This window comes from Odocoileus virginianus, chromosome 23, assembly GCF_023699985.2.
Source record: "Odocoileus virginianus isolate 20LAN1187 ecotype Illinois chromosome 23, Ovbor_1.2, whole genome shotgun sequence".
Classification (NCBI taxonomy): domain Eukaryota; kingdom Metazoa; phylum Chordata; class Mammalia; order Artiodactyla; family Cervidae; genus Odocoileus; species Odocoileus virginianus.
Window position 1 is genome coordinate 16,522,340 of NC_069696.1, and position 24,565 is coordinate 16,546,904.

A 24,565-nucleotide genomic window follows, 5' to 3' on the forward strand; every position below is an offset into this window, starting at 1 on the left:
CCCGGAGTCCCCAAGGACTCTCTCTGTCTCGACCATAGGTGCCTCTACCGTTAAGGGTCCTCCTGTGGTCCACTCTAAAGTTGCCGCTGCCCCCAGCCCCAGCTGTTTGACTTCTTGGTGCCCTGTGCGAACCACTACCCACCCCTCCATCCTCTCTGTGGCCATGTGGCTGTCCCATGCAGTTGGTACCATCTTTCCTCACTTCCTTTTGAAACTTAAGAGTACACTGGATCCTTTTCCTCCTAAGACTCACCACCAATTTCCTGTTTTCTGCCTCAGAAACATTTCTGTCTCTCAGCACTGCCTCAGAGTCCCTCAGATACCGATTCCTGTGCGTGATTTTCAGAGTGCATTAAGAAGCCATTATTAGATGGAAAGCATCCTCTCTCTCTGCACCTCCACCTGCTTCTTCCCTGTACCTTACCCGTTCCTCTGGCCTCCCCACCCACTGTCTACACACAGTGGGGACTTAGAGAGGCCACAGGTGCTCTGGGCCTGGGGGAGGGGCTGGGGGGCTGCTCTGGCTCCGAGTCAGCTGTCACAGCCTCCAGCCTCATCCCTTGGCTCTTCCCTTGAGGACCTCATTCCCAGGAGTCTGCCCCAGAGAGGACCTCCTTGGAGCTGTGGGCTCCATGGGTGCTGGTAGGAGAGCTGGTCTGAGTCAGAACTGGTCACCCCCAGTCAACCCTTGTCTGCTTTTGCTTTCTGCGCCCTGGCGGCTCTCCCCCACTTCTAGCTTTGTGGTATCATGTGGGGTACCACCTCCTGACTCTTCCTCCTTGCCACCATGTGACCAACCTAGTGAGTCTTTCCTGCCACCCCTGGAAGGCAGAGTCCACAAAGCAGTGAGGGGATCCAGGTCTTACTCACAAGGGCTTGTCCAATCTACCTTTTTCCCAGCTAAGGACTCAAAAGATAGGTGGGGGCTTGGGAAACTAGTGATGCTTCTCCTAAGTGGTTTGGGGAGCTATCCTCCAGCTCCTGTCATCCTGGGCTGGCTCTGGGGCCCTCCCCACTTTTCACCTCTTCCAACTCCCAGTTGAATGTGAAAGCCTTATTCCTACCAGGACAATGTTTAAAGTGCCCTTAGAGAGGGTGTTACGGGTGTGGCCGGGGGTGTCCAGTTGGAGTGAGCAGCCCAGGCCTCTCAGGAACAGACCCCTGAAGGTGGGGGTTCCCTGATGCAGCCTGGACCAGCCCCCATCTTCACTCTCTGCTTCTCCTCCCTCCACCAGCCCCTCCACTCCTTTGTGTCCCTTGGTCCTGATGAAAATTAAGGCCATTGACAGTGGGTAGCACCATGCCTGGCACAATGCAGGCCTTAATAAAACATCTGCCAAATGCAAGTGCTGTCTTTTGTGATCTGAGGTCTAGGCAGGCATCTTAGGACAGATGCCACAGAAGGACAGACAGACACTTTTTGAGGTTTGCTGGCTGTTGAGACCCACAGCTGCGCTCAGGGCAGCCCAGGTCCCATCTTTGCTCCATGGGCTCCCGTGGGGCTGAAGGAGGTAGTCTCTCAGCTGAACCTCCTGCCACGCCTCCCATGGTTGTCTTCAGCATTTCCCATTTGTTGTGGCAAGGCTTTCTCGTCCAGTGGCTCCGGGTTGCATCAGGACCTGTGTGTCTTTCCTTTGGATGTGGGGTTTGGGGCAAGGCCAGCTGTTCCAGCTTTTATATTCCATCTGCTCTGCAGGCCCATGGCAGAGTGAGCCTCTTTCTCTCAGGAGTTCCTGCAAAATCCCAGACTCCCATTGGCTTCATGTGGGTTCCCTGTGTCCCCTGAAATGGTCACTCGAGTCAGGGAGATGCAGGGCTGCTGTTGGCCAGGCCTGCGTCATGTGCTGTCTTAGGGGTCAGGGCTTGTGGTCAGCCCAGCTACTGGACAGGTGCTAAAGTAGGGGTGGGGGGTGGTATCCAAAGGGGACTCAGGTGATATTCCTAGAGGTACCGGGAGCTAGCAAGCCTGAAATCGGGGACTCCCTTGTGCCACGGCATTCATCAGCTTTAGCAACTCACTTTGTTCCCTGACATCGGCCTGGGTCAGATGGCCCTGGATATCAACCCTCAGCAGGTTGCATCTGAGTTTGTAGTCTTGGACAAACCACTTAGCCTCAGTGAACTTCAGTTCATCCCTTGTGAAATAGTGAGGGTGACCAGGTACTCTGCCAGGCCAGCAGGACTCTTAGGAGTCCTTATGGGAAAATTATAAGCATGCTCTGCACTGGAAGAGACCAAGTCATGTTACTTCGTCTTCACCGCCTTTCTGTTAGATGGATACTAATGTAACCTCCATTTTCCAGACAATACAACTGAGGTTCTAAGGAGATCCATTCCAGCCAGTAAATGGTGGCATCTGACCTCAAGCCCTGCTCTTTGTCCACTATAATCTGGAGTCTCTGTCATTAAACCCCTTCTGGTGACAGACACCGTGTTAATGTGCAGTAATTCCCCTCACGTTCCAGGATGTCTGACTCTAGGTGAGTGACCACATAATTGTGGTTATCCGGGTCACTAAGACCTTTTTTGTACAGTTCTTTGTACTCTTGCCTTGTCATCTAGAGCCAGACATCCTGGAGTGTGAAGTCAAGTGGGCCTTAGGAAGCATTAGTATAAACAAAGCTAGTGGAGGTGATGGACTTCCAGCTGAGCTATTTCAAATCCTAAAAAGATAATGCTGTGAAAGTGCTGCATTCAATATGTCAGCAAATTTGGAAAACTCAGCAGTGGCCACTGGACTGGAAGAGGTCAGTTTTCATTCCAATCCCAAAGAAAGGCAATGCCAAAGAATCTTCAAACTATGGTACAGTTGCATGCATTTCACATGCTAGCAAGGTAATGCTCAAAATCATTCAAGCTAGGCTTCAACAGTACGTGTACCAAGAACTTCTAGATGTTCAAACTGGATTTAGGAAAGGCAGAGGAACCAGAGATCAAATTGCAAACATCCATTGGATCATAGAGAAAGCAAGGGAATTCCAGAAAACCATCTACTTCTGCTTCATTGTCTACACTAAAGCCTTTGACCGTGTGGATCAAAACAAACCATGGTAAATTCTTTAAAAAGATGGGAATACCAGATTACCTTACTTGTCTCCTGAGAAACCTGTATGCAGGTCAAGAAGCAACAGTTAGAACCAGACATGGAACAACAGACTGGTTCCAGATTGGGAAAGGAGTAAGTCAATGCTGTATATTGTTACCCTGCTTATTTAACTTACATGCAGAGTACATCATGTGAAATGCTGGCTGGAATCAAGCTGGAATCAAGATTGCTGGGAGAACTGTCAACAACTCCAGATATGCAGATGATACCACCCTAATGGTAGAAAGCAAAGAGGCGATAAAGAACCTGTTGATGAAAGTGAAAGAGGAGAGTGAAAAAGCTTGCTTAAAACTCAACATTCAAAAACTGAAGATCATGGCCTCTAGTCCCATCACTTCATGGCAAATAGATACAGAAAAATGGAAACAGTGATAGATTTTCTTTTCTTGGGCTTCAAAATCACTGCGGGCGATGACTGCAGCCATGAAATTAAAAGACACTTGCTCCTTGGAAGGAATGCTATGACCAACCTAGATAGTGTATTAAAAAGCAGAAACATCACTTGGCCGACAGAGGTCCATATAATCAAAGCTATGGTTTTTCCAGTAGTCATATATGGATGTGAGAGTTGGATCATAAAGAAGGCTGAGCACCAAAGAATTGATGCTTTCAAACTGTGTTGCTGGAGAAGATTCTTGAGAGTCCCTTGGACTGCAAGGAGATCAAACCAGTCAATTTTAAAGGAAATCAACCCTGAATATTCACTGCAAGGACTGATGCTGAAACTGAAGCTCCAATACTTTGGCCACCAGATGCAAAGAGCCAACTCACTGGAAAGACCCTGATGCTGGGAAAGATTGAGGACAGGAGAATAAGCGGGTGAGAGAGAATGAGATGGTTGGATTGCATCACCAACTCAATGCACATGAGTTTGCGCCAACTCCAGGAGATGGTGAAGGACAGGGAAGCCTGGCGTGCTGTAGTCCATGGGGTCACAACTGAACAATGATTTCCCTCTCGCAGAAATGCACGTGTGTTCGTTCTGTAGACCAGCACCTTTGTTTATCAACCGGTGTATGACAAACAGCACATGGATTCTGAAGTCACTACAGTTGAGCCCAGTCAGTGCCACCTGGCCGGCCCAGTGGCCTTAACCCCTTGTGTGCCCTGCCCTTCCTTCCCCACTTCCCTCTGCGTTCCCTTCTGCTCCTGCTCACACTTCCTTCCTCCCTCCCTCCTGTGCTGTCCTTCTTGCCCTCAGCCCTGGGTGAAACCACGGCCTTCTGGAGTGGGCCCACTGCCTTGCCCTCTACTTCCGGCCACTGGCGGGCGGCAGAACAGGAGATGCTGTGGCCACATGCAGTCAGCCCCGTGTGGCTGCAGTGGCTGCTGTTGCCTACTGGGGCTGCTGGCCAGCTCTTGCTTTGCAGCCAGCAGTGGCTAGAGTGTGGCCCTCATTTCTCACGTCATGACAAAACTGCTGCTGACACTGTCTGTTGGAGACATGTCCCAAATGTAGGAAGTTCTGGGGTCCAGGTAGGGCTATTTCCTTCCGGGACTGATCCTAGCTGAAGCTCGAGGGCAGTTGCCACAGCCATTTGGTAGGTCACACCCCCGAGCCTTGTCGCCTGGCCCCCATATGTTCCCTCCCAGGCCTGTCCGTCTCCTCACCAGAGAGACACCACAAGGGAAGAAGCACTCGCTCTGTCCACCTTCTCCACTGACAGCTCAGTTCAGGCTCCGTGTCCCTTTAGCCACAAGACACTCTGTGGCCTGGAGATCTAAAGAGATCTCAGAAGGGGAAGGAGAGGTTATCCCTTACGTCAAGGCCTTGACGTTTGGTAACTTGTGGAAATGCATCCGGAAGGCCCATGGACTTGGCTGCTTGAAACTGTGGTCCCAGACCAGCTCTCTCTCTATGCTTCTGGCTCTCAGTCTAGCCTGACAAGCAGAGCATCTTTGCAGAGCCCCACATCCGCTCTAAGCTCCCTCTGTCTTCCAGACCCCGTGGTTGGATCTGAATCCTGCCTGTGTCCTCAGGGCTGCCTGTCTCTGAGCCCCACAGCAATACTCAGTTCTGTTCTGCCTCTCAGTTTTATTCCTGTCTGACCCCGCACATCTGATTTTACCTAAAAAGATTCATGGTGAAATAGCTTTGGACACAAAGTTGACAAGGTTTCTTTTCAGCAGTACTTCTCAGAACTTCTGATGTGCGGTTTAGGGGATCACTAGTTATCATCCCACAGAAGATGCACATTTCCGCTACGATGGAGAAACCCCGCCTAGGGGCCCGCTGTGAGCCCTGTCCTCCTCGCATCCAGGAGCCTGACTGGAGCCTGGCGTGACTGCAGGCGCCTCAAGGCCAACAGGACTTGCCCTTTTGAAATGGACCCTGTTGTGTGCTGGCCAGTGCAGGACACAGGGGCCAGGACGTGCTCCGTCCTGGAGGAGGTCCTCACAGGTTGTGGACCTGTGAAGTGTGTTTGTGGGAGACATGATCAGGGCCTCAGGAGCCATGAACTCCACTGGAGGAGTGGGAAGGGGTCACAGAGGAGGGGCCCAGGGGTGTCTGGAGTGTGTCAAGGTTGGAGCCATGAGCTGGTGTGGGCAGTGAGAAGTTAGGGCTGGAGTGAGAGCAGAGAGGGTGCCGCGTGATGCTCACAGCCCGTATCGTTTGTGCTCCTGTTGAGGGTCACTTCCCTCTATGAGGTTCTTAGATTGCAGGAGGCCGCAGGCCTGGACCTGCCCTGCGTGAGTGTAGTGGCAGAAAGTTCCAGGCAGAGGCCAGGGCTGGGGCGGGCTTTTTCTTGCCTGTTGGCACCAATGGGTTGACCGGCAGTCAAGCCTGAGAGTGACACCTCACGTTGCTCTTGTTTTGTAGCGTTTTTTCCCCCATGCATATTGTGTTGCTGGCTTTGAGCTAGGTACCAGGAGTCAAGGCTAGCAATTAGGAAGCCAGGCAAGAGGTCCTGAGCAAGACCATGAAAGGTCTGGGATCAGAGGTAGCTGGGGAGTGAGGAGAAAGGCCTGGGTTAATGCTGGGGGTTGGTGACGTGTGAGCCATGCAGGTGAAAAGATGGAGCAGCTGATGGGGACTCCGAGGCCTCTGGTGCGTGAGGGACTGGGGGAGGGGAGCATGTGTGGAGGCCCCAGCAAAGGTGTGGCGCTCAGGAGAGACTGGCTTGGCCTGACGTGGCATTCGTGGACACGCTGGTTACAGCCAAGGGGGGACGTGGGTGACGTGCCTGGGAGAAAGTGCGAACTAACTGGGGGCCCATCTAGAAAGGAAGGGGAAGGGCACCCGGGAGGGAAACTGGTGGACAGCTCAGCACGGGGATTCTGCTGACATCCTTGGCAACTGCAGGGGCTGGGGAAGGGGAGGGGAAGCACGACAGCAGACCTGACTGGTCCAGGCGTCAGGAGCGAGCCAGATAGTACAAGACTGAGACACTGGTGAGAAAGGTGTTGAGGACTGTGGAGCCTGGCTAAGCTGTCTGGAGAAAGACCAGGAGGCATCCACGGGTGCAGGTGCCTAGTGAGGTACACGTGTTAGACACTGTGTGGCTGGAAGCCCTCTGGGAGGCTGGCGGGGCTGTGACCAGGCCGTGCCATGGTCAGGGCCTGGCGGGAGGCCATCGGAACGCTCAGAGTGGTGACGGACAGTGACGGTCATGCAGAGGTGGTGTGGAAACGTGGACTCGACCAGGGACGCACCAGGGGTCCTGGCCTGGGACAATGTGGGCAGTTCCCTGTTCCCAAGGGTAAGGGGAGGAGGAGCAGACCCCTGGCCGTGGCATCCCTGGACACTTCCTGCCAGGCCCTGGGGCCTCGGGGGGACAGCCGTTGGAATGTGACGAGCCCTCTCCCCCCGAGGCTCCAGGGGATCGTGGCCCTTCAGTCCCTCGCTCACACACCTCCCGGCACCAGCCCTAGCCTCTGGCAGCTGCCCCCTTCCACACCCAGGATCAGCCCTTGACAGGGTCTCCCTGGCGCTTCTGAGCCACTGCGCCACCATCCTTGGCCTCCAGCTCATCTCCTGCCAGGGCTCCTGACCCTGCTCCAGGAGCCGCCTGGGGTGGGCCACACAGGACTCCATCCTGAGACGCAGGTCCTTGGGCCAGGGTGGGATGTGTGGGGGCCTGGGCGGGGGGACGGGAGTGCTGTCCCCAGCACCGCTCCCTTGCCCTCCCTAGCAATCTCTGCCGCTTGGGCTCCCTCCAGCCCCTTGGCGTCCTTCCCCCTCCACTGCCGCCCTACTTTGCTCCGAAATCCAGGGGGTACCACGGAGGCCAGATGTGGGGGAGAAGAGGGTTTCTTCTAATGATCAATGCCTGTTCCTTGAGCCCATCACCCAGGTGCTCTTGGAGCCCCTCTCTGCTGGGGTGGGGAGAGCACGGTCCGGCCTCTTCAGGAGGCTCTGCTCTGGATCTGAGCAACTGGGTGAGGCAGCGGGGACAGAGGCTGAGGAGAGGGAGCCAGGCAGTGGAAACCAGGTCGAGTAGGACAGAGCTGGATCTCCTGGGAGAGGCTGACCTTGCACCGGTGAGAGAGGAAAAGACAAGACCTGCTTTCAGGGAAGGAGTGATGCTCAGGATGCCCTCCACAATGTGGGGCAGGCGCCAGTCAGGATGGCACAAAAGTGGGGGAACCCGGGGGAGGGGTCCTTAGCCCAGTTCAGGCAGAGACAGGGAGGTGGGCCGGCAGCTGGAGAGAAGCCCTTAGGCCGGCGCAGCACACGGGGTCACAACGCACCCCAAGAGTCAGGTGTCAGCTCAGCATCTGGCTCTCAGGGCTCTGAGTAAAGCCTGTGGGTGAGGGCCCCAGGCAGGGAACAGGTCACAGGCGGGCCAGAAGCCCACCCAGACCCACCCACGTCTGGTCTGCACTTCCCCTCGCCCTGCAGCTCCAGCGTGCTCCCTCCCATTGCACCGGCCCACTGCCTCGGAGCCTCCCTTCCTGGGTGTCTGGCCAGCGGGCCCCTGCGCCTGGCTGGCTGTGCACTGTGGTCCTGCTGGGCTGCGCCCACTCGGCGCCCCGGCGGGCGCTAACTCTCTCTCTCATTGCTCTCTCCTGCCCATCTGCATGTGGCTGCTCTGTCTAGCTGCGCGGTGGTCCCGAGCGCCGGCTGTGTAAGTGAGCATGCGCATCCCATGCCTCTCACCCTCTGTGCGCTGCCAGCTTGGATCTCTGCTGTGCTTGGTCTCGTGGGGCTCCAGTGCCGCTGCCGCCACCCCCTCCCCCAGGCTTCCCTTGGCCGCTGCAGGGAATAGGGAGAGAAAGTGGGCGGGGGCGATATGGGATACAGGACTGGGTTTTCTCTGGAGGAGTCCTCCCTGTCGGGCCTGCCGCCACGGCCATGCTGGGGGGGTGGAGGGGCTGAAGGCCTGGGTCCTGTCAGGTGATGCTGGGAAGTGAAGACCATCTGCGCGCGCGTGTGAGTGTGTGCTGCTTGTGCACATATGCTGCTTGTCGCTGTCGTGGGCAGGCCGCTGCCGCTGCCGCCACTGCTGCTGCATGTATGTGACATAGGTGGCTGCTGCTGCGTGCTTTGCTCTGCGCGAGGCCGCGTGTCACAGGTGCACCGCTGCCTCACGCCTGTCCTGCACGCACTGCTGCTGTGTGGGTGTGAACGCCGCCTGGTGTCTGTCTCAGACCTCACGGACTGTTCAGTCTTGTGCTGCCACCAGCCTTTATCACGACTCAGCCAGCCCTGCAGCCGGCCCAGGTCTTTCTGGGTCTCATGATAACAGAGGGGGAAGTGGTGAGGGGTATTGCCAGTCCTACTCTCTGGGGTATGGGTGGATGGGGTGGTGTCCAGAGCCAGTGTCTCACGCTGTCAGAAGTGGAAGGGTCAGCCCTTTGCCCCAGAGGCTGTCCTTGCTCAGGCAGCCTGCTCTCCGAGCCCCCATGGAGTAGAGGGGGCCATTCAGTCTAGGGCTCTCGGTCCCCCAGCAGGGCACTGACTCTGACTATGGGGGCCAGGCCGGGTAACCACAGGATCCTATCTTCCTTTCTCCCTCTGGCCCTGAGGCTGCCCCACCCCCCCCCGTCCCAGCCCCGCCCCCCCAGTCCCAGCCCCGCCCCCAGCGCCCCACCCCCAGCCCCAGCCCCGCCCCCAGCGTCCAGCCGGCCCCGGCCCCGCGCCCCGCCGCCCGGCCTCACCTTGCCTGGTGCCCCTCACCTGGCCTTGACCCCCTCTCCCTCCGCAGGCTCTTCAGCAGCCTCGGTGAGCTGAGCACCATCTCAGCGCAGCAGCGCAGCCCCGGGGGCCCGGGCGGCGGGCCCTCCTACCCCGTGCGGCCAGGCGGCCGCTACCCTGTGGCGCGGCGTGCCCCGAGCCCGGTGAAGCCCGCGTCGCTGGAGCGGGTGGAGGGGCTGGGGGCGGGGGCGGGGGGCGCGGGGCGGCCCTTCGGCCTCACGCCCCCCACCATCCTCAAGTCGTCCAGCCTCTCCATCCCCCACGAGCCGAAGGAGGTGCGCTTTGTGGTGCGCAGCGTGAGCGCGCGCAGCCGCTCGCCCTCGCCTTCGCCGCTGCCCTCGCCAGCGCCCGGCCCGGGCCCTGGGGCCCCCAGCCCCCGCCGGCCCTTCCAGCAAAAGCCCCTGCAACTCTGGAGCAAGTTCGACGTGGGCGACTGGCTGGAGAGCATCCACTTGGGCGAGCATCGCGACCGCTTCGAGGACCACGAGATCGAGGGCGCGCACCTACCGGCGCTCACCAAGGACGACTTCGTGGAGCTGGGCGTCACGCGCGTGGGCCACCGCATGAACATCGAGCGCGCGCTCAGGCAGCTGGACGGCAGCTGACGCCCCCCGCCCCCTCCCCACGCCCCGGCCGCGCCCTGCGGGCAGGGCTCCCCTCAGCCTCCGCCCACCCCCCCCCCCCCACCCCGCCCCGGGCTGCGGGCTCGGCCCACTCCCCAGCCCCCACCCTAACGGCGCCCGGGCCAGGAATGTTGCATGAATCGTCCTGTTCGCTGTCGCTCGGAGACTTGCCCTGTACATTGCTTAGCGCCCTCCCAGGCCGTCGAGCCCCACCCAGCACACGGTCAGGAAGGGCGCGGGCCGTGGGGGGCTGGAGCGGGAGGGGGTCGGGGGCGGGGTGCTCCAGCCTGACCATCTCCCGCTGAGCTCCTGGTGGCTGCTTTCCCAGAGGGGGTGACCTAGTCCAGCATGCGAGGTCAAGACACACCTTGGTGACTCGGGGGGAGGGGGGAGACATTGGGGTTCTCGGTTGGGGGCCAAGGAGCCCCCTGTTTTGCATATTTTAATCCACTCTATATTTGGAACAAGAAAAGGAACAAATATCTCTGTCCTTAATAGCTTCCCTTGCCCTCCCCTCCAGTCCCCGGTTCCGCTGCGGCTGCCCAGTCTTCCATCTCTGGCCCCTCAACTGCCACTGCCACCCCACATGGGGCAGGGGACGCTCCAGCTGGTCTGGGGTTGGCCAGGGTCCTCGTACCCGCCCCGGGGCCCCACTGGGCCCCCTCCCCTTGCTGAGCTATGGTGTTCCCCACCGACCCTTCAGGTGCTGCGTGGAGGAGGGGCGGCAGGCGGCGACTCCTGCGGGCGGTTACGCGGCCGGGGAGAGCCGGCCGGGGGCGGGTGTGGGCGCAGGGCCCCCTGGCACCTGCCCCCGGCCGGCTCCCTCACAGGGTCCCCCCTCCAGCAGGGGTCTAGCCTCCTCTCCACGCTGCTGGGCGACTACAGCAGAGACGCCTCCCTGCCTCAGACCTGAAGTCGCCAGTTCCGCCCTGTGTGTGTGTGCGCACATGTGCGAGTGTGTGAAACTCGGGGTGCGACTGAGTGCATTGGAGCCCCTTGTGTGCCTGACTGGAGGGTGGTCCCAAGGGTCACTCTGGACTAGTGTGGGGGGCTTCGGAAGCTTGCACAGGGTGCGTGCATGGGTGTGTGCCTGTGAAAGCACCCCGTCTCCACTTCCAAAGAAAGTCAGAGGTCGTCTTGCACCCTGGGGCCTGCTGTTTGCCCAGCTTGTCCCTCCAGAGCCTCGCGGAGCCTGAGTGGGCCTTCTTGGTGAAGACTTGCTGCTTGGGAGAGGCCCCCAAGGGCCCTTGGAGGCAATGCTCTGCCCCCGCTGGGCTTCTAGGGGGGATCATAGGGGCACCCCTAGAGTCAGGCCACTGCGCGCCTTGGGGAGAGGCAAAGACCCCAGTGGGCACCCCAGCCCCCCTTACTGTGACTCCTCACACTCAGCAATGACCTGTGGGGTGGGGGGCCCGGGACGTTTTTAAACCTAGGGTTTGGAGTCTGGACTAAGCTCCATCCACGTCACTCACGAGTTTCTGTTTATATTTCTAGCTTTTTTTAATAAAAATTAAAAAACCCAGAAAACAGAAGTTTTCACAGCCCAGGGGCTTGGCACGCCGGTCTGTGCCCACCGGCCCCATTCCCTGGGCAGACTCACACCCAGTAACCCTTTCACCAACAGACCAGGTCACACACACAGCAGCAGTCGCTGTAACAGACTGCCACATACACGCCCGTCTCACTCACCTGTGGGTTTTGGTTCCGTTCAGTTTGGGTTTTTAACTTTCCAGGGTCAGTTCTGCTTCGCCCCTCCTTTTGTACGGAGCTCCACCTGGGGGGTTCTCCCCCTGCTCCAGCCCCGAGGCCTCTTGACCCTGACGTTGTGATACACCCCACAGAGATCTATGTTTCTTATATTATTATTATTGATAATAATTATAATATTATGTAATAAATTTCTAAGAAATGAAACCATTTCTCAGTTGCCTACTTGAGGAATTACTGGAAGCACAGACTTTGCCCTCCTTTGGACGGGTCACACAAACCTCCCTGGCCCTCAGCATGCATCCGGCTGCCTGCACCGATGACCTACAGATCCTGTCTCTGACCCGGTCTCTTTGCTGACCTCCATGCCCACATGCCTGGCTTCTTTGTGCCTCGCTCTCTCCAAGTCATGCTGGACCTGAGCCCGTGCTTCCTGAACTGGGAGCCTCTCTTTCTGGTCACCAGCCCAGTGAGTGACCCTCCTGAGCTAGAAGTCTGGGTACCCTCCATAGCCTCTGTCCACTTTTCCTGCTCGTGTCCAGGTGTCACTGAATTCTGCTGCTCCTGCCTTTGAACCCTCTCCTGTCTACCTGTGCTCCCCTGCCCCAACAGCTTCTGCCCAAGTTCAGATCTTCTCCCCTTGAGCCAGCTGCCACCAGCCACTGATGTGGCAAATCCTGTATGGTACCTGGTGGGCAGGGTAGTAGCTCCCAGGAAGGGCAGGGGCACCTCAAACAGTGAAGGGGGAGGTATAGTGAGGCGAGTGGACAAAAGAGACCCAGAGGGAGCTGTGAAAGGTGGAGACTGCTTGACTGAGGGCTGACAAGAGGGCCAGAAACCACGGAGGTGGGCCATCAGACCAGCTGGGTACCTGGTGGGGTTCTAGGAGGGCAGAACTATTCCACTCTGGGTCAAGGTGGAGTATGAACATTGCACATGGCAAATGTAGACCTTGACTTAGGATGGGGCCTGGGTGAGGCCTCCAGGGAAGCAAGAAGATCCCAGGAAGGATAAGAATGGTGGATGGAGTGAAGCCTTGTGTGCAGAAGGGGAGTGGACTCAGGTGTCTTTACTCAGGGCGGGCAGGAAGGCAGAGCAGCTCTGAGAAGCTGGTGGATGTCGGGAAGGCCTGCTCAGGAAGGCAGAGGCCCTTGTGAGGCTGAGATGGTGACCACTGGCAGTGGGACCTTGAGAGAGGCTTGAGATCTGTCTAGAAAGCCCCACAATTTCTAATTTTCATATTTTCACGTTTTTGGCTTCATTTTCAAGTTGGAAACTGTGGTTGTCCCACAGAAGTGGCCTAGAAGGAAGCGGGGACCTGGGAGGGTCCGAATGTGGAGGCAGGGGGTGGGTCTCTGAGTCCTCCATGCCCGAGCACTCTGGCAGCTGGGGGTCGGTCTCCTCTGAGCCGCACATGGTACCCTGTGTCCGGGAACCGGGCCCGGAACTTGGGGCCAATCCAGCAGGCGTGGCAGTGGGATCATGGCATGGAAATGGCATTGCCATGCTGGCCCCGGGTCCTGGGGAGAAGATGGATATCCTATGGGTCAGAAGACACCTCAGTGCCTCAGAAAATCAGTCAGAACCTTCAAGACCTGGGTTTGGCAAGAGAAGACTTGATCAGAGAAGCAGGTGGTGGGATGGCAGAGGGTCATGGTGCTGAGTGAGCTGCAGCCTCCCAGTGCCTCTGGGCAGACACTTTCTCACTCAGGACGGTGGACTCCCTGCCTCCTCCTGCCCCCTCATGACCTCAGAATGTCCCAGCTTTATCCCCTCAGGGGCCCTAAGCATCTCACCAGCACTCTGTCTGCAGCCTGGAGCAGAGAGCGCTTTGCAGGTGGCCCTCACTGCTGACCACCCTTCAGGTCCTGTGGGCAGCTCAGGGCACTGAGGCTGGATGGATGAGGAAGGTCCTGCTCTGCAGGGAGAATCATATGCTGCAGAATAACAGGGTGGGTGGGAGTTAGCAGGATGGGAGAAGTGAGGCGGGGCAAGTGGGAGCCGGTTGCGGCTGGGCTGGGAGTGGGCACGGGACGGCCCAGGGTGGGGCGTGCAGAGGGAGCCAGGGCGGGAAGGAGGCTGGGGAAGCTAGAGGGGCTCACGGGGCTGGGGAGGGTGGAGCTCGAGAACTGGGAGAAGGAGCCTCAGGTTGGGGAGACCCCTTGTCCTGCCCCCCGTGCTGGGAGCTCCACCTTGGCCTGAGCCAAGCCACCAGGAGCCATTGAGACCCCATCCTGTGGTCCCAGAAGCCTAACTGTCCTTCATGTCTCTCCTTTGCTCTTCAGAACAGTGTGGAGAAGGGAGACGAAGTCACTCTTCCATTAGATTTAACGACACAACTAAACCCGCTGCTCTGCATGTCTGACACTGTGGCTGGGAGCAGGGACTGGAACTGTTTAAGAGTCAGAAGTGGCTGCTGCTCTGCAGAGTCACACAATAGTTTTCTTCTAAAATCTAGACACTGGATCTTCAAACTTTGTTATTGCATAAAGCCTAAATGTTTTGAAAATCTGGGTACCCCTTTCCATTTTGAAGCTTTTATCTTACATTTTCATCTTATATTTTAAAAAGCTGTCAAACAAGTTTGCAAGCGTTATGATTTCCAGAAAATTGTACATATTGACATTTAAAATAAATGGTTACATCATTCTGTTACATGATTCACATGAATCTAAATACCATTTCAATTTTATGCCCATCAAAATCCTACAAAAACACCTGGATAATCTTTAACAATCAAAACTGTAACGTCACCCATTGAATTCCTCCTGCCATTTCTTGAACTATATTTTCATCAAAGTCTTTTTTGATTACTTTATCAGGCACAATCTATTACTGAGTTAAAATAAGCAAGTTCTCAAGTAGGTGAAATAGGACATTGCAGGCCTTCGGATAGAGGAGGTGAGGCCACCTGCGATGAGAAAGAGACAGAAAGACGCCTTGGAAACTTATGTATGGGAGAAGAATCCTCCTGAAACTCCAGCAGCAGAAACGAGTCCTGTGACACTCAGGTATGGGGAGTTAGAGACCCCTAACAGACACGGCACCCAAGAGCCCTGAAACCGGTGGAGGGGAGACAGATCCCCCCCACACTCAGGGTGACATGCAGCAGCAGGGATGAAAAGCTTGTGCCACTCAAATAGTTGATTCTCTTGAGATCTGATTGCATTTTTATCAGGGAAATAAAACCTCTTGCCTGACAGGAAGGGAAATAATGAATACTGAACTCAAGTAAGGAAATTAAATCATCCTGCTCCTCACCAGGGGGATAAGTCCTTGTCACTTCCTAGTAAATAAAGATGAAAGGCATGTTCTGGCTTTGTAATAAGAGAGACAAGACCTTCTGACCTACAGGGAGAGTAGATTTGGAGACAGTCATGTAGAGAAAATGGTAACTTCCTGACAACGAAGTGCATGAGAGGATGTCTCTAGACACTGGAGAGGAAATGAGATGTCCTGACAATTAGATAAAAGAGACGGAGATGCCTGATACCCAGGGATGAGGAGGGCTCACTTAGGGAAGATGAGACATGCTTGTACTACAGCAGGAGAGAGGAGACCCCTTGGTCACTCAGAGAGAAGAGGCAGGACCTCCAGATACAGAGCAGAAGAGATGAGGCATGTCAGGTGGAGACAAGACCCCCCGACACTCAGGGCCTGTAAGACCTGCTTGTGCTCAAATGGGAGGTACGAGATTTCATGGCCCTCAGATGGTGAAGATGAGACCTCAAGACTCTCAGGAAGGGCAGAGAGAGACTTCAGACAGGGGGCTGAGATGGGAGATTTGGACACTTACATAGAGAGGAGACCTCGTGGTGCTCAGGTAGAGAAGATGAAAGCTCATGGTTCCGACAGGGAGACCAGGACCTCCTCCAGCAGGAGCCGGGAGACTGCCTGGCAGTCAGGGGGGGACACGGGGACCCCTGCATTTCAGCATGTCAGTGAAGCTGCAGAGCACTCACAGGAGCGAGATGTAACCTCCTGACACTCAGAGGATGCAAGACTTTTTGGTTCTCAGGTAGAGAAGATGGGACAAAGTCACTCTCCAGTCTGAGGTCTTTGGCCCTGAGCCAGAAGAAAAGAGAGATCCTCACAGTCAGGGGGAGGAGATGATAGCTTCCATCAGGAAGTAAGATATATGCGACCTACTGGATGTCCAGTTGAGGGGGATGTGATGTGAAAGTTACATGAGATGAGAAATTCAGTTAGTTCAGTCACTCAGTCTTGTCCGACTCTTTGCGACCCCATGGACTGCAGCACGCCAGGCTTCCCTGTCCATCACCAACTCCTGGAGCTTGCTCAAACTCATGTCCATCAAGTTGGTGATGCCATCCACCCATCTCGAAATTAGAACATTCAGTTAGAGAAGATGCTCAGGTAGAAGAAGTGAGGTCATCTGACTATCTGAAATGCTTTGTACCTGGAAAGAGGACAGGAGGTGTCCTGACACTGGTGTGGGAGAGGTAGGTGGTGCCTCGTGACCCTCACATAAGTGAGGAGTGACTCCTTGACATTCAGATAGGCCAGCTGAGACCTTGTGCCGAGGCACAGGCGCTAAAACTGCTGCTCCAGCAGGTAGAGATGTGACCTCATCACGCTCTTGCAGGGAAGGTAGAACTTTTTAACCTCCAGGTAAGTGAGGTGAGCATTTTTCTGTTCTGGAATACGAGATGCTGTCTCCTGACAATCAGAAGAAGCCTTATTTCATGACATTCAGGTAACTGTGCTGAGAATTCCTGACACTCAGGTACAGAAGACAATTTTCTGCTTCGCGTAGGTCCCAGAAAGGAGACCTGGAGACATCCAGGTAGAAGATATGAGACTTTGTGGACAGAAAAGTGGGCTTCGTAGTTCTAAGCTAGGGAAAGTCAAAATGGTCTTCAGAAAATGCGCTGAGGGCACACCCTTGGAAGAGGGAAGGAGTTTGCCTCCTGCAGGATTAAGGTCTGTCAGTCTGTAGAGCCCGACTCCCTTGAGCTGCTGACGTACTGGACCGTCTTCTCACAGAGGGGCTGAGCTGCCCCGCGGTCTGTGAGTTGGAACGGGACCGTAGTTACAGTTTGCATGAGGGCTGGAGGAGGCTGTGCAAGACGTCGGAAAGTCACTTCAGCATGAACCGCTTGGGCTGAAGTGCTCCGGCCTGGCCTGATTTCTGGAGGGTGGGGGGTGGGATGTCACCCTGCTGATTGGTCGGAAGGCCATGAAGCTTTGTGAGGTCACTGGGCTTCCAGGCCTGGCTGGGGCAGGAGTTTGGCAGAGATGCTGCCAACTGCCGTCCTGCTGGTCTTGGCAGTATCTGTGGTCGCCAGAGATAACAGCACGTGTGAGTAAGTGTCAGACAACTTGGGGGAGGGAGGGTGTCTTCTGAATAACAGACCCCGCCCAGACTCCCTCTGTCTGGGGCTCTGCAAGAGGCCAAGCCGGGGGCCTTAACATTCACCTGGGTCTCACAGTGCCTGTGCCCCACATTGCTATTTGGACCTTCCCTGCTCCCACTATCTTCAGCCCAGAGCCCCCAGGGCCCCTGGCATCTAGAGCTTCCTCCCAAGAGGAACTCTGGGGCTTCCGCAAAGCACAGGCAAGTTTCCACCACTGCCCGCCCCCGCCTCCCCCCCGCCCCCCCCGCCCCCCAACCAGTGACCGGCTTCACTGCCTCTTGAACATCGAGTCCTGCAGATCCTGGGAAGCACCTCCCCCTGGCCCTGCGCTGACCCCAGAGATCCCAGGGCATCCTCATGCAGCACCTCAGGGACCCCCACTCAATGTGTAGACTCCCAAGCCCCCGAGGTACACTGCAATCCCAGAAACTCCCTCCTTCTCACCAGCAACACAGAGCCCTGAACATCCACCTCCGACCTGCCCCGCGTGCCTCCCCCCGGGTCACTTCCACCTGCCCTGCTCTCCTCCTGCTGCCGCCCAGCCCAGCTCTGCAGCTCCAAGCCCCTCTGGCTCCTTCCTGAGCCTCCACCAGGATCATCCCCTTCATGCCCACATTAGCTCCCTCTCCTGCCCAGAGATCTCCCACGCTGCTAGGGCCCTTGGTCTGTCCTAGCTGCCTGTGGCCCCTCTGTCCCCACCTTGTGACAACAAGACCCAAGAAACTCCCCACTCTGAACATTTGCTGGAGCCCGTGGCCACCTGTCCCAGTACGTCCCCCAGCACCGCTGCTCAACCATGCCCCCGGACCTCTACCCTGGGGCTGCCCCTGCTGGCCTGGGACCCCAAGGCTGTTCCCCGTGACCAGCCTCAGGCCCCTCTCGCCCCGCTGTGGAGGCGCCGGGAGGGCCTGCTCTTGACTTGAACCGTGCCCGTGGTCTCTCCTCAGTGGCCCCTGTGGGGTACGGTTCAGGCAGAACCGGCAGGGGGGCATGCGGATCGTCGGCGGCCAGGACGCCGCCCACGGGTCCTGGCCCTGGATGGTCAGCCTCCAGATCTTCACCTACCACAACAACCGGCGGTACCACGTGTGCGGGGGCTCCTTGCTGAACTCCCACTGGCTGCTCACTGCTGCTCACTGCTTCAGGATCAAAAAGTATGTGCGGGAACTCGCAGAAGGGGTCTTCAGGAAGGCTCTTCTCAGAACCGGGCATTCTCCAAGGGTCTCAGTGCCAAAGGTCCCTGAGGCTCTGGGCCTAGTGGCAACCAGACTGCGGGATTGACCCAGACCTGCTGGGGATGGGGCCCTCCAAGGCTCATGGTCACCAGCCAGTCCTCAGCAAGTGTGACCTGGCTTACCTCTGTGCCCACAGAAAAGTGACCGACTGGAGGCTGATCTTTGGAGCTAAGGAAGTTGAGTGGGGGAGCAATAAGCCAGTGAAGCCGCCTCTGCAGGAGAGATATGTTGAGAAAATCATCATTCATGAGAAATACTCTGCGAGCTCAGAGTCCAACGACATTGCTCTCATTAAGATCACCCCGCCTGTTACCTGTGGGCACTTCATTGGACCAGGCTGCCTGCCTCACTTTAGAGCAGGCCCACCCAGAGTTCCCCAGACATGCTGGGTGGCTGGCTGGGGATTCTTACAAGAGAATGGTGAGTACAGACGGGGAAAACCCTGTCGATATGGTCTTAGGTGAAGGGGAAATACATGGATGCCTGCCTGAGCCCCACCCAGCCCCTAGCCCTGTGCTGTGAGTGGATCCTGTCACTGTCCCCTTTCACAGCCAGAGAAACTGAGTGTGAAGTTCCGTGTCCAGGGCCCCTCGCCAGTGGCTGGTGTGGCCACCAAGGGCGGCTGGGCAGCAGGCACAGAAGAGCACCTCGGCATCTTTGGAACAGGGTCAAGGCTGTGCCTGGAGCTCCAGGGCTGCCTCTGGAGGTGGGAGTCATGCCTTGAGGCAGGCAGCACTTGGAGAAGGGCTCTGGATGGGATTTCCCTCTCCACGCCTCAGTTTTCCCATCTGTAAGTGGAAGGGCCAGGTCACATGGTCTCCAAGTTCTGCAGTTCCTGCCCGTGGCCCCTCCTGGCCGTCTCTGCTCCCCACCCTTGGCAGTCAGTCCCACCTGGTTGTTGCTGCGAGCGCCCTCTGTAGACCGCGACAGGGGCTGCTCCTGGGTGTGACTTTCTGCGGGTCAGCAACCTGGGCAGCATGTTTCTGCCAGTGGGGCAAGATTGAGTAGAACAGGCCTCTGTACGTGAGCTTCGCTTTCAGCTTTCCTTAGGTGGGCACGTGAATTTTTACCAGTCCTGTCAGGGGTGTGAACATATGATTGAAATTGACTTAGTGGTCAATCTCCTTTGTTAATTGATGGAACATCTGTTTGTTGATGGAAAATCTGGGCCTCCTAATTCAAGGCAGATCAGTTATTTGGGCTTTAAACCTCAGTATTTTTTTTTTTTTTTGTCTTCTACTCTTCTCCTCTCTGAAAGTTGACTTTGGTTTCTGGTAGGACTGCTACCTGTGCTGCCCTAGGGGAAGGGTATCTCACAACCTCTTCCTTGACCTGGGGTGTCAACCTCTGTCTGGCTGCTGGTGTCCATGGCTCTGCCGTGGTTCCTAGAGCAAGCACACACTTTCTTTTTGTTCCACCCCCTGGCCTGCCCTGCTCTGTCCACTTGTCCAACCTTGTCCTCAGCTTTCGGGAGTTCTTGCAGTCCCTGGGAGGCTGATCTCAGAGTTTCCATCCAACAACCCCTCAACCCCACCTCTGCTGTCCTTTTGCTCAGGAGAATTGTAGGCTCCCATCTATATCCTGGACGTCACACAAGGCCTCTTAGTTCTAGAATCACCTTAAATTTAATGGAGTTTCTATCCTTTTTTGTTTGTTTGTTTTTGCAAACCCATCTCCTAAAAAGTGAAAGTGTGTCAGTTTAGTCGCTCAGTTGTGTCCGACTCCTTGGGGCCCCCTGGACTGTAGCCCGTCAGGCTCCTCTGTCCCTGGAATTCGCCAAGCAAGAATACTGGAGTGGGTAATCATTCCCTTCTCCAGGGGATCTTCCCAACCCAGCAATTGGACCTGTGTCTCCCAGGGCCAAGTCTTAAAGAAACTCCCAGGCTCCTGTGATACTCCTTCTGACCTTTCTTTATCTTGACCTACCTCTTCCTTGAACTCAGATGCTTTGGGGCTGGAAGAGTACTTTTGGGAATCGGTCTCTTTTTCCATCAAACTTTTAGTTTCTACAGTTTTTTTTTTTTTGGCATTTGCTATTTAAAGCCAAGGTGTTGAGATTGAGAAAACTCTTTTGTGTTTCAGGACACCTGTCTCTTAACAGTGAATTGCATGGCTTTCAAGGCTGTAGGCTCTGCCATAGATTTAAAGGGTCATCTTAATGGCCAACAAGCCAGGCTTGTTCCATGTTACCTGTACCTAAAGGGCAGTGAATGTATGAAACCCTCATTGCTGCTTAGATGGGAAGGAAAAATGGGGGCTATGGAGGTTGGGAACATAAACGAAGCCTTGCAGACATGCGTTCAGCAGCCATCCACCGAATGCTTGCTGGTGCCTCCCCAGACACGGCGCTCCACGGGCTTCCCTGCTGGCCTCATGCTCTGAGTCTGCCCCTTCCCACCTGTACTGCACACGGTGTTCAAACCCACTGGGTGGTGACTGGGCTGTGGGTGCTGCTGTGGCAGGGCTGTTGGGATTCTCCTGCCTGTGGGAACATGTGATTCAGAGGGTGCAGTCTCTTGGGCTCCAGTTCAGTTCAGTTCAGTTACTCAGTGGTGTCCGACTCTTTGCGACCCCATGGACTGCAGCACGTCAGGCTTCCCTGTCCATCACCAACTTCCGGAGCTTGCTCAAACTCATGTCCATCGAGTCAGTGATGCCATCCAACCATCTCATCCTCTGTCGTCCCCTTCTCCTCCTGCCTTCAATCTTTCCCAGCATCAGGGTCTTTTCCAGTGAGTCAGTTCTTCGCATCAGGTGGCCAAAGTATTGGAGTTTCAGCTTCGGCATCAGCCCTTCCAATGTGTATTCAGGACTGATTTCCTTTAGGAAGGACTGGTTTGATCTCCTTGCAGTCCGAGGGACTCTCAAGAGTCCTCTCCAACAACGCACTTTGAAAGCATCAGTTCTTTGGCTCTCAGCTTTCCTTAAGGTCTACCTCTCACAACCACACACGACCACTGGAAAAACCACAGCTTTGACTAGACAGACGTTTGCTGGCCAAGCAATGTCTCTGCTTTTTAATATGCTGTCTAGATTTGTCATAGTTTTTCTTCCAAGGAGCAAGCGTCTTTTAATTTCTTGGCTGCAGTCACCATCTTCAGAGATTTTGGAGCCCAAGAAAATAGTCTGTCACTGTTTCCATTGTTTCCACATCTATTTACCATGAAGTGATGGGACCACATGACATGATCTTCGTTTTTTGAATCTTGAGTTTCAAGCCCACTTTTCCACTTCCACCAAGAGGCTCTTTAGTTCTACACTTTCTGCCATAAGGGTGTTTTCATCTGCATGTCTGAGGTTACTGATGTTTCTCCCGGCAATCTTAATTCCAGTTTGTGCTTCATCCAGTCTGGCATTTCACATGATGTACTCTGTATATAAGTTAAATAAGCAGGGTGACAATATACAGCCTTAACATACTCCTTTCCCAATTTGGAACCAGTCTGTTGTTCCATGTCCAGTTCTAACTGTTGCTTCTTGACCTGCATATCTTGACCTTGATTTCTCAGGAGGCAGGTCAGGTGGTCTGGTATTCCCATCTCTTGAAGAATTTTCCATAGTTTGTTGTGATCCACACAGTCAGCGGCTTTGGCATAGTCAATAAAGCAGAAGTAGAGGTTTTTCCGGAATTCTCTTGCTTTTTGTATGATCTAACGGATGTTGGCAATTTGATCTCTGGTTCCTCCGCCTTTTCTAAATCCGGCTTGAACATCTGGAATTTCATGGTTCATGTACTGTTGAAGGCTGGCTTTGAGAATTTTGAGCGTTACTTTGCTAGTGTGTGAGATGAGTGCAATTGTGTAGTAGTTTGAACATTCTTTGGCATTGCCTTTCTTTGGAATTGGAATGAGAACTGACCTTTTCCAGTCCTGTAGCCACTGCTAAGTTTTCCAAATTTGCTGGCATATTGAGTATAGCACTTTAACAGCATCATCTTTTAGTACCTGGCCTTGGGCTTGGGCTCCAGGCCAGATGCAATGTCGGCTGCACCAGCCACAGTGCATGCTGGGGTTTTCTTAACCCCTGGTCATGGCCAAGCATCTGAGGCTATAAAGGAAGCTCTGACCTGGCCTCAGTGGTCATTTCAACCATCTGTGCCCCTGACAGGTCTGCCTGTGTGTGGAGGCACCACCATAGGTCTGTTGCCTCCATATCTGAATAAAGATATGAGGCACATGGGAGGGACTCATCAGCCCAAGTCCTGCGGGTCCCGTCCACAGCTGGATGGAGGATAGAATGCAGGGGATGACCTATAGCCGGAATAAAAGGTGTGTTCTGGACTTGAGTCTAGAGAGGGAAATCCTTGGTGTGAGCCCAAGTTTCCCTAATGTGACCTTGGTAAGTGGTATTCCAATCTCCTGATAGGAGAAAAGGGGAATAACAGTTTCTAACTCACGGTGCCTGTGAGGAGTGAATGAGATGAAAGCCTGTGTGACTCAAAGTAAGTGCTCAGCATGTCCTTGTTATAATTGTTAATATCACGGCAAACTTCCATAAGCCAGAATCCACCCTAAGGTGTATGGCTCTTCAGCTGCACGCACCACCCTCCCTCTGTCGTCTGTCCGCGCTCTGCCTCCTTCCTCTCTCCTCCAGTCCCATCTCCCAAGTCTCGTGTGCTCTGCAAGCAGAGGCCGGGGCATCGACTTTCGCGGGTCTTAGGTTTAAATAGAGCATTTCAGGACGTTGGGGGTTCAGTGGAGGGAGGAAGCCAGGGCTTTCCCAGAACACATCTTCTGTAATTACTGACCACTGAGTCGCCTGGCTGTAGCCCGCAGGACATCACCCGTACTGCAGGAAGCACGCGTGGACCTTATCGACCTCGACTTATGTAACTCGACCAGATGGTACAATGGGCGCATTCGTTCAACCAACGTGTGCGCAGGGTACCCTGAAGGCAAGATTGACACCTGCCAGGTAACTCTCCACCGGGTGCTCTTGTGGACACTTTCTTTTTGGATCCCTGAGCAAATCTCCCTGGTCCTGCCTCCCACTATCTATAGTAACTGTGCGCTTGGATGGTGACACACATAAGCTGCGCAGCAGAGACTTAGTCACCACATTTAGAGCTTTCTTCCACCCTCACACAGAGATCGTATCATCCAAACACTTCCCAGAAGAGGATGTTTACCTCTCTTCACCAGAATGCAAAAGGGTCAAATCCACTTGTATACACACGCTCATGTACCCATGTAAAACCATATACACAGACACATGGGTTTGTCTGTCTTTCCTATCAGTGCGAGAAAACCCATGAAAATCCATACCCTTCTCACAGCCACAAAGAAGTTGTTTTAGCACCACCTCAAACTTTGCCATAACTGCCTGTGTTTATGGCAGCAGGAGACCATGTGACTACAGGCTATGGCCCTTCTGGGCAGGGAAAGTAGCTCAGGCAGAGTGTGACTTCTGTATCCTTCTGGGCAGGGGGACAGCGGCGGGCCTCTCATGTGCAAAGACAGCGTGGAAAACAGCTATGTGGTCGTGGGAATCACAAGCTGGGGGGTAGGCTGTGCCCGAGCTAAGCGCCCCGGAGTCTACACGTCTACCTGGTCCTATCTGAACTGGATTGCCTCCAAGATAGGCTCTAACGCGGTGCACACGATTCAGTTGCCCACCGCTCCCCCTGCTTCTACCCCAGTAGCCCAAGCGAGCCCTGGCTCCGTTCAGCCTTCCATTCGCCCACCTTGGTTCTTCCAACACGTTCCTCGCCCACTTCCCTCTCAGCAAGCTCTTGCCGTGGCCCAGCCCCCACGTCCCTCCGGCTCCCGACCCTCAGTCTCACCCCCCCCCCCACGCCCACGCCCTCCCCCACCGCAGCCTCCCACTAGGCCTCCCCAGGTACTCTCCTTCGCCAAGAGACTGCAGCAGCTCATAGAGGTCTTGAAGGGAAAGACCTTTCTTAATGAAAAGAGCAGTTATGAAATGGAAACCACAGGCCTTCCAGAACAACATGCCTCCTCCTGATCTGAACCTATTCTCAACGGACCCAGTGAAGGCCTCACTCCTGAGGGAAAAAAAGATGAAATAAATGGATATAAATACAAATATAAATATATATACACTAAGAGATGCTTTCTGGACTTCTTCCTATATGCCTTCCCCAACTTAATCCCTCATCAAATCTACCCTGCTTCCATTCACCCTTGTATTGTATTAATGATGTTGACTTAAAAAAAAAAATGCACAACGTGAGTTGTGAGTTAAGTTTTATTTGGGGCAAAATGAAGACTCTAGCATGAGAAACAGCACTTCAGATAGCTCTGAGAAACTACTCCAAAGCGGCAGTGCGGGAAGGTCAGTAACTGTGAGATTTTTGGTGAACGGGGAATACATGCAATCAAGCACATTTTTTTTTAGAGGTTTCTGCTGGTCTCCTG

The 24,565-nt window shown here is 55.0% G+C and overlaps 2 protein-coding genes across 7 annotated transcripts in view; both read left to right on the forward strand.

Annotated features, from left to right (window-relative positions):
- The window catches only part of SHANK3 (SH3 and multiple ankyrin repeat domains 3), a 54,062-nt gene extending 39,832 nt beyond the window's left edge, over positions 1-14,230 (forward strand). For 2 of the 5 annotated variants that reach the window (XM_070453616.1, XM_070453617.1), the window contains one exon: positions 9,256-11,782. In XM_070453616.1, the coding sequence (XP_070309717.1) occupies positions 9,256-9,850 (595 nt within the window). In that variant the 3' untranslated portion in view covers positions 9,851-11,782. Of the gene's footprint in view, positions 1-3,227; positions 7,591-8,147; positions 8,176-9,255; positions 11,783-13,860 lie in introns of those variants that run through there. The other 3 variants (XM_070453619.1, XM_070453620.1, XM_070453618.1) reach the window with 3 other exon arrangements.
- A 2,581-nt stretch (positions 14,231-16,811) lies between these two features.
- ACR (acrosin) lies at positions 16,812-24,355 on the forward strand. 2 transcript variants are annotated; one of them, XM_020873891.2, is made up of 5 exons: positions 16,812-16,902; positions 17,901-18,107; positions 18,325-18,608; positions 22,957-23,102; positions 23,613-24,355. In XM_020873891.2, the coding sequence occupies exons 1-5, from the start codon at positions 16,835-16,837 to the stop codon at positions 24,150-24,152; spliced, it is 1,245 nt and encodes a 414-aa protein (XP_020729550.1). In that variant the 5' UTR covers positions 16,812-16,834; the 3' UTR covers positions 24,153-24,355. The 2 variants fall into 2 exon arrangements, with proteins under 2 accessions (XP_020729550.1, XP_020729552.1); XM_020873893.2 differs by having other exon boundaries at positions 16,812-16,898; positions 23,613-24,354.
- Positions 24,356-24,565: the final 210 nt, after the last annotated feature.